This window comes from Lithobates pipiens, unplaced genomic scaffold, assembly GCF_037356315.1.
Source record: "Lithobates pipiens isolate NorthernLeopardFrog02 unplaced genomic scaffold, aLitPip1_a1.2 Scaffold_30, whole genome shotgun sequence".
In the NCBI taxonomy this organism is placed as follows: domain Eukaryota; kingdom Metazoa; phylum Chordata; class Amphibia; order Anura; family Ranidae; genus Lithobates; species Lithobates pipiens.
Genome location: NW_027507791.1, coordinates 122,853,939 through 122,863,482, shown reverse-complemented (window position 1 = coordinate 122,863,482; position 9,544 = coordinate 122,853,939). Strand labels below are relative to the sequence as shown.

The following is a 9,544-nucleotide window of genomic DNA, read 5'->3' as shown; positions in this document are numbered from 1 at the left end:
CAGACTGACCTCCCACCCCTTCAAACTCTGCAGCAATGCTGGCAGCACTCATACCTTTATTTCCCAAACACAGCCTCTGGATATGATGCTGAGCATGTGCGCTCAACCTTTTTGGTCGACTATGGCGAGGGCACATCACAGGGCATGGGGCACACAGTCAGGCACATCAGGGAGTACAGAGCACATCACAGGGCATGGGGCACACAGTAGAGCACATCAAAGGGCACACAGTAGGTCGCATCAGGCTGTAGACAGCAGGACAAAGGACACATCACAGGGCATGTGGCACACAGTATGGCACATTCGGGGGGTACACGTTAGGGCACATCACAGGGCATTAGGCACATCACAGGCCACGGGGCACACGGTAGGCCAAATAGCAGGGCACAAACTAAAAGATAGGGCACACAGCGGAGCACTGGGATCCTCAGGCTCAGCACAGTGTCTCTCAGGGCAGCTATGGGGGGGGGGGGCACTGTGGGGGGGGGCACTGTGGGGGGGGGGAGGGACAGGGGGACACAGTGGGTGGGTGGAGGACACAGGGGGAAACCGTGGGTGGGATGAGAACACAGGGGGACACCGTGGGTGGGTGGAGGACAAAGGGGGGCACTGTGGGTGGGTGGAGGACACTGTGGGTGGGTGGAGGACACAGGGGGACACTGTGGGTAGTTGGAGAACACAAGGGGACACTGTGGATGGGTGGAGAATACAGTGGGTGGGTAGAGAACACAGGGAGACACTGTGGGTGGGTGGAGGACACAGGGGGACACAGTGGGTGAGTGAAGGACACAAGGGGACACTATGGGGGGGTGGAGAACACAGGGGGCCACTGTGGGTGGGTGGAGAACACAGTGAGTGGGTGGAGGACACAGGGGGAAACTGTGGGTAAGTGGAGAACACAGGGGGACACTGTGGGGGGGGGGGGGTGGGTGGAGGACACAGGGGGACACCATGGATGGAGGACACAGGGGGGCACCATGGGTGGAGGACACAGAGGGACACCGTGGGTGGACACAGTGGGTGGGTGGAGGACACAGTGGTTGGGTGAAGAACACAGGGGGACACTGTGGGTGGGTGGAGAACACAGGGGGACACTGTGGGTGGATGGAGGACACAGGGGGACACCGTGGGTGGGTGGAGGACACAGGGGGTCACTGTGGGGGGTAGGTGGACCGGACGACACTGTGGGGGGAGAGGACACAGGAGGACCAGGAGAAAACAATAATCAAAAAGCCTCAGTTTAAGTCTGGATCAGTTACTTCTCTCGTTGGAATGTATCGTATAGGGGCATTGACAATCACTGTAATGGAGAATATTATAAGGGCATTGACCATCACTGTAATGGGGAATATTATAGGGGCATTGACCATCACTGTAATAGAAAATATTATAAGGGCATTGACCATCACTTTAACTGAGAATATTATAGGGGCATTGACCATCACTGTAATTGAGAATATTATAGGGGCACTGACCATCACTGTAAAGGATGGAGAATATTATAGGGGCATTGACCATCACTGTAACGGATGGAGAATATTATAGGGGCATTGACCATCACTGTAAAGGATGGAGAATATTAAAGGGGCATTGACCATCACTGTAAAGGATGGAGAATATTATAGGGGCATTGACCATCACTGTAAAGGATGGAGAATATTATAGGGGCATTGACCATCACTGTAAAGGATTGAGAATATTATAGGGGCATTGACCATCACTGTAAAGGATGGAGAATATTATAGGGGCACTGACCATCACTGTAAAGGATGGAGAATATTATAGGGGCACTGACCATCACTGTAATGGAGAATATTATAGGGGCACTGACCATCACTGTAATGGAGAATATTATAGGGGCACGGACCATCACTGTAATTGGGGCTGAAAAATGAAACATTTATCAGCCCCTTTCCCCGCTCTCCATTCTAAAACATCCCCCACAGCAGCTGACGGGAGAGCAGGGAAGCTGGCAGCACTCTTGGGGGGGGGGGGGAATCTGCACTGCACGTAGATGATTAGTGTGTGCCCAGGCACACCAAGTGCGCACTCCTATGTACTGTGGTGTGGCAGGCACGCTCTGCCAAATCAGGTACATGTACTTGATTTGGTATGCCCAGGTAGGGGGCGCCAAGACTGTGATGTCATTTACTGCAGCACAAGCCGATCAGCGGGTTCCTGCCAATGATTTATGGCTGGGATCCGCTGATTGACTGAGCGAACGGCAGAAGAGAGCCCTGTGTGCAAAGCAGGGAGTAAAAACTGGCATATTGCTTAGAAGAAACTGCACACAGTACATACACTAAACATTGTTAGGCACACAGTTAACCCCTTGCTCACGCCATATTAACCCCTTCCCAGCCAGTGTCATCAGTACAGTGACAGTGCATAATATTAGCACTGATCACTGTATCAGTGTCACTGGTGAAGTTCGTGGCAGTTACTAAGTTCCCCCCAGTGTCAGATTGCCCGCAAAAACTAAGCCTTTTCTGGCACTTTTTGTGTACATGTAATTTTTGCTAGAAAATATATAATTTTTTTTTAGCAGAGGCCCTAGGGAATAAAATGGCGATTGTTCTAAATTTTTTATGTCACAAAGTATTTGCGCAGTGGCTTTTCAAAAGCAATTTTTTTTGAAAAAAAAACTTTTAATGTGTAAAAAAAAAAATATACCCAAATAATTGTTTTGTATAATATGAAAGATGTTACGCCGAGTAATTAGATACCTAACGTGTTACACTTTTATATTGCACACGCTTGTGGAATGGTGACAAACTACGTCAATTAAAAATCTCTATAGGCGGCACTTTAAACGCCTTTACAGGTTACCTGTTTAGAGTTACAGAGGAGGTCTAGCACAGGAATTATTGCTCTCGCTCTAACATGTGGGGCACCAACACTGTTTACATATGTGTGCGTGACTTGTTTATGCCTTCGCTTCAGTGCGTAAGCACTGAGGGATGGGGACACTTTACTTTTTTTTTTCTCTTATTTTATTTTTACACTGTTCCTTTCATTTCTTTTTATTTCCTTGATCACTTTTATTCCTATCACAGGGCATGTAAACATGTCTTGTAATAGGAATAGGGATGACAGGTCCTCTTTATGGAGAGATCTAGTGTCAAAAAGACCCCACACCTCTTCTTTACCTTTAGGCCTCATACACACAGACGTTTTACAGCGGCTTTTTTGAGCTTTTTTTGCTGCTTAAGAAGGCAACTCCATGTTATTCAATGGGCTCATACACACCATGGCGTTTTTGAGCTGTAACAAGCATGGCCGTTTTTAAGCTCCAAAAAAAAAACAAGGACCAGCGCCTTCAGAGGCTCCAGCGTTAGAGCAGTTTTGACGCTCACGAGCAAAAACATGCATTAACGTGCATTAAAGCTATACCAACTTTTTTTAGCATCAGCATTTTTGAGCTGTAAAAATGTTTATAATGTGATGGGATTTTTTTTAAATACGCTCCTTAGCATTAACGCTTACAGACGTCGTTAAACGCGCATTGACGCCAGAGCAAAACGCTTATAAAATCGCGTTTTTAACGCTGATTTTTTACAGACGTTGTAACTAGCTTAACGTTTTTTATAACGTCCGTGTGTATGAGGCCTGCAAAGCAAAAAATAAAAAAATATAATTTTTTTTTTATCATTTTCTTTAAGACCCCCTTACACTGAGCTGCCCCGGGCAAGTCAGCGGTAAAGCCGCCGCCTTAGCGCCGCTTTACCGTAGTTTTAGCAGCATATTTGCCCGCTAGCAGCCGGAAAGGGGTAAAATCCGCCTGCAAAACACCAATGCAGCGGCACTTTGCTGGCGGTATAGCAGCGCTGCCCCATTGCTTTTAATGGGCAGGAGCGCTGCAAAGAAGCTGCTGGCAGGACTTTTTGTGACGCCCTGCCAGCGCAGCGCCCCAGCGTGAAAGCACTCAGGCTTTCACACTGGGTTTGCAGCTGAGGCTTTTTTCAGGCGCGATGCAGGCATTATTTTTAGCGCTGTAGCGCCTGAAAAATGCCTCAGTGTGAAAGGGTTCTTAAGCAAAAATGTATTCTATGTGTTAAGATAAATGTGTGCAACAGCCCCCCTATTCCTAATACTTACCTGATCCATCTGCCATACCTCATCTAGATCCAGCAATGTTGTACTAGAGCCTCGGCTGTCTGGGAACTCTCCCTTCTGATTGGCTGAGACACAGCAGCTGGCGCCATTGGCTTCTGCTGCTGTCAATCAAAGTCAGTGAGCCAATGAAGAGAGAGAGGGTTGGGGCCAAGCTGTGACGTCATTTCTGAATAGACACACAGGCTCAGCTCGGGTGCCTCCACAGCAAGCTGGGCTGCTCTGTACAAAACCACTGCACAGCGCAGGTAAAAAAAAAAACAAGACTTTATGATCGCTGGACCGGAAGTGACATCATTACGTTGCTCTGGTCCTTCAAGGCTATAGAGGCGATCAAAGATGATCTAGTCTTTGATTGCCTCTGTGACCAGCTGGCGGCACATATTGTGGTCGGCAAGTGGTTAAAAGTCGCTGATTCCCGCCATTACTAGTATAAAGAAAATAAAAAATTCCAATATATATCCAATGGTTTGAAGACGCTATTACTTTCACACAAACCAATCAATATAAACTTATTGGCATTAGTATTCTTTTTTTTTACCACAGACATGTAGCAGAACACATTTTGGTCAATGTAAAAAGAAATTCGATTTTTTACATTTTTGTTTTGGATATGTTTTATGGCAGAAATTAAAAAATATTATTTTTTTTAAAATGGCAAAAATATAAAAAAAACAGAGGTGATCAAATACCACCAAAGTAAAGCTCTATTTTTGTGGAAAAAAAATGATCAAAATTTGGTCTGCGTACAGTGTGACATGACCGCGCAATTACCATCTAAAGTAGCGCAGTGCTTATGGCCTGGCCATGGAAGGGTAAAACCTTCCAGGGATGAAGTGGTTAAAAAAAATAGTGCCTGCTGCATTTAATTTCACTGGAACACACTATAAAAACACACCATAAATGCACAGGAATGTGTACAAATGAAGCTTAATATGGAAAATAACCTCATATAAAGGAAAAAATGATTCCAAAGAAAGTGCATGCAGACACACAGAGTGAACGCACACATTGTGGTGTAAAGGGCCCTTCAGGAGAGATTGTACAATCAGATTGTATAGAGTATGGTCAGGGAAATGCTTCTTACTTCTTACAGATGTCTGCCCCATTGTAGCACACAAACTGCATCTACAATCCCAAGAGCTAATCTTATTAAAGATGTGCCCAACCTATGACAGGCAGAGCATGCAGTGTTTGCGCTCCACACCAGCATTCCAGTCCCTCCCCCTCTCCGATCAGTGTCCCCTGTCAGCGCTGATCTCTTCCTGTGTCACCAGCAGGGCGGGGAGCTCCCCTGTGGGTGTGCGGGATGGCATGACGCACTCCTTCCAGCAGGGGGCCCCTGCGAGTTGCGGTGCCGCCGTTCATCCAGCAGGGGGCCCCGCCCTGTCAGGCTGTGTGTATGTGTGTGAGTGCGGTGTGTGTGTGGGCGCCGCTCGGACTTGTTGTTGGTGAAAGTTTTTCTGGGAGGGAAGAGGCGGCAGAGTGGTCGGTGTGAGGCGGCGGAGAGCCGGCGGGGAGCCGGGGCTGTGCTGGGAAGGACATGTGCGGGTGACGGTGTGTGAGACTCTCCGGCCTGTATGCGGCTCTAGTTGTCGGGGTGCCGCCTGTGTGAGTGTCGCTGACCCGTGTCCCCCTCCGCTGTCTCCCGCTGGCGGGCCCAGCTGTCTATGAGCGCCCCCCCGGTCATCCGGCCGCCCAGCCCCGCGGGCCACGGCCTCTCCCTCCAGATCCAGATCGGCCTGAGCCGGGAGCCCCGTCGTCCTGCCCGAACCCGGGGAGCTGAGCCTGGGGGCCGTGCGAGAGATGGCCTGCTCCATCGTGGACCAGAAGGTGAGGCCTCCGGACTGTCCTGTGTGTGCCGGGCTGACAGCAACTTACCTGCCTGTACTCCATCATCGCTCTCCCCCCCCCCATGACAGCCCCCCATGTGTCCCCTCCATCACTGTCCCCCCAAAGTGCCCCCTCATCACTGCCCCTCCCCAAAATGTGTCCCATCATCATTGCCCCCCTCTCATATAATTCTCCCCTCACCATTGTCCCCCCCTCTCATATAATTCTCCCCTCACCATTGTCCCCCCCCCCTCTCATATAATTCTCCCCTCACCATTGTCCCCCCCCCCCCTCTCATATAATTCTCCCCTCACCATTGTCCCCCCCCCCCCTCTCATATAATTCTCCCCTCACCATTGTCCCCCCCCCCCCCTCTCATATAATTCTCCCCTCACCATTGTCCCCCCCCCCCCTCTCATATAATTCTCCCCTCACCATTGTCCCCCCCCCCTCTCATATAATTCTCCCCTCACCATTGTCCCCCCCCCTCTCATATAATTCTCCCCTCCACCATTGTCCCCCCCCTCTCATATAATTCTCCCCTCACCATTGTCCCCCCTCTCATATAATTCTCCCCTCACTATTGCCCCCCTCTCATATAATTCTCCCCTCACTATTGCCCCCCCTCTCATATAATTCTCCCCTCACTATTGCCCCCCCTCTCATAAAATTCTCCCCTCACTATTGCCCCCCCCTCTCATAAAATTCTCCCCTCACTATTGCCCCCCCTCTCATAAAATTCTCCCCTCACAATTGCCCCCCCTCTCATAAAATTCTCCCCTCACAATTGCCCCCCCCTCATAAAATTCTCCCCTCACAATTGCCCCCCCTCTCATAAAATTCTCCCCTCACAATTGCCCCCCCTCTCATAAAATTCTCCCCTCACAATGCCCCCTCCCTCTCTAAAAATTCTCCCCTCACAATTGCCCCCCCTCATAAAATTCTCCCCTCACAATTGCCCCCCCTCATAAATTCTCCCTCACAATTGCCCCCCCTCTCATAAAATTCTCCCCTCACAATTGCCCCCCCTCTCATAAAATTCTCCCCTCACCATTGCCCCCCCCCCTCTCATAAAATTCTCCCCTCCACCATTGCCCCCCCCTCTCATAAAATTCTCCCCTCACCATTGCCCCCCCTCATAAATTCTCCCCTCACCATTGCCCCCCTCGCGTATAATTCTCCCTATATGTCTCAACTCATTGCCCCCCTCTCATCACTCCCCTACCAATATATTTTCCCCTCATCATTGCCCCCATATGTCTCCCCTCATCACTCCCCCCACAAAAACGTCTCCACTCATCATTTCCCCCCACATGTCTACCCCCATCACTGTCTCCCTCATTGCCTCCTCTCATCACTGCCCCCCTCCCATATGTCTCCACGCATCATTGCCCCTTCTCACTCCTTCACCCATATGTCCCCCCTCATCATTGCCCCCCTCTCATCACCGCTCCCCTCTCCCCATGTCTTTCATCACAGCCCCCCCCCCCCCTCATCACGTGGGCCCCCCTATGTCTTCCCTTTTTCACTGGCCCCCTTATGCCCTGCTTGATTGCTGCACCCCCCCACCTTCTCCCCTCATCATTGAGTTCCATGTATGTCCTGCCCCTGATCACTCAGCCCCACCATGTCTTCCCTCATCACTTGAGAGGCCGCGCGCCCCCAACCCCCCCCCCCCCCCCAATGTCCTTCCTGTTCACAATTCATCAAGATCCCCCCCAACAAAATCACTGGGCTCCCCATGTCCTGCTCAGGGCTCTTCCTTGTCATCCCAGCTGTCAGGATAATTACCATGGCTTAGATATACATGGATGTTAAGTAAATCTAAACCCCATTTCCATAATATCTGCTTTCCTTAAAAAAAAAAAAAAGTTGGTTATTTCAGGAACATGTTTTTAATCTGCAGCTCTGATTGGAATAATACCCTGTGATCCCGCCATTGAGGTCCTCCAGTCACTTCCTGCTTTGGGGTGACACCTGGTCTCCAAGTTATGCCAATGTGTTGTCACTGTTTTCATGACTGTTGTCACTATTACCCGGGTATAGTGGCTGGAGGAGACTGGCAACAATGAGATGAAGAAGAAAAAGTAATTGTTTATGGTGGACATTACTTCAGTCATGTAAATGTCATCCAGTGTGGGTTTAGATCTGCTTAGTATCCATGATGTTTTGTCTTTGTGGAAGAATTTTATTAGATGGTTTCAAATTCATTGTTTTAAAACATATTCATTGCTCAGTTCACCTGTGTGTCCTGATGGAGAAATAACTTCTGTTCTCATCAATACATTTTATGAGTTGATTTTCTCTGTGATGCCGCACATCTCTCCCCCCCTCTGTACACCTCTCCCTCTCCCCCCTCTGTACACTCTCCTCTCCCCCCCTCTGTACACCTCTCCTCTCCCCCCCTCTGTACACCTCTCCTCTCCCCCCCTCTGTACATCTCTCCTCTCCCCCCCTCTGTACATCTCTCCTCTCCCCCCCTCTGTACACCTCTCCTCTCCCCCCCTCTGTACACCTCTCCTCTCCCCCCCTCTGTACACCTCTCCTCTCCCCCCCTCTGTACACCTCTCCTCTCCCCCCCTCTGTACACCTCTCCTCTCCCCCCCTCTGTACACCTCTCCTCTCCCCCCCTCTGTACACCTCTCCTCTCCCCCCCTCTGTACACCTCTCCTCTCCCCCCCCTCTGTACACCTCTCCTCTCCCCCCCCTCTGTACACCTCTCCTCTCCCCCCCCTCTGTACACCTCTCCTCTCCCCCCCCTCTGTACACCTCTCCTCTCCCCCCCTCTGTACACCTCTCCTCTCCCCCCCCTCTGTACACCTCTCCTCTCCCCCCCCTCTGTACACCTCTCCTCTCCCCCCCCCTCTGTACACCTCTCCTCTCCCCCCCCTCTGTACACCTCTCCTCTCCCCCCCCTCTGTACACCTCTCCTCTCCCCCCCCCTCTGTACACCTCTCCTCTCCCCCCCCTCTGTACACCTCTCCTCTCCCCCCCCTCTGTACACCTCTCCTCTCCCCCCCCTCTGTACACCTCTCCTCTCCCCCCCCCTCTGTACACCTCTCCTCTCCCCCCCCCCTCTGTACACCTCTCCTCTCCCCCCCCCTCTGTACACCTCTCCTCTCCCCCCCCCTCTGTACACCTCTCCTCTCCCCCCCCCCTCTGTACACCTCTCCTCCCCCCCCCCTCTGTACACCTCTCCTCATATGACATGCCCCCCCCCTCTGTACACCTCTCCTCCCCCCCCCCTCTGTACACCTCTCCTCTCCCCCCCCCCCCTCTGTACACCTCTCCTCCCCCCCCCCCTCTGTACACCTCTCCTCCCCCCCCCCCTCTGTACACCTCTCCTCCCCCCCCCCCCCCTCTGTACACCTCTCCTCCCCCCCCCCCTCTGTACACCTCTCCTCCCCCCCCCCTCTGTACACCTCTCCTCCCCCCCCCCTCTGTACACCTCTCCTCCCCCTCTCCTCCCCCCCCCTCTGTACACCTCTCCTCTCCCCCCCCCCTCTGTACACCTCTCCTCCCCCCCCCCCCCCCTCTGTACACCTTTCCTTCCCCCCCCCCTCTGTACACCTTTCCTCCCCCCCCCCTCTGTACACCT

The 9,544-nt window shown here is 51.5% G+C and overlaps 1 protein-coding gene across 1 annotated transcript in view; it reads left to right on the top strand.

Annotated features, from left to right (window-relative positions):
* The first annotated feature begins 5,496 nt into the window (after nucleotides 1-5,496).
* The window catches only part of PRKD1 (protein kinase D1), a 266,882-nt gene continuing 262,834 nt past the window's right edge, over nucleotides 5,497-9,544 (top strand). Inside the window, exon 1 of the mRNA XM_077464790.1 lies at nucleotides 5,497-5,946. Coding sequence (XP_077320916.1) covers nucleotides 5,920-5,946 — 27 coding nt within the window. The 5' untranslated portion in view covers nucleotides 5,497-5,919. The remainder of the gene's footprint in view (nucleotides 5,947-9,544) is intronic.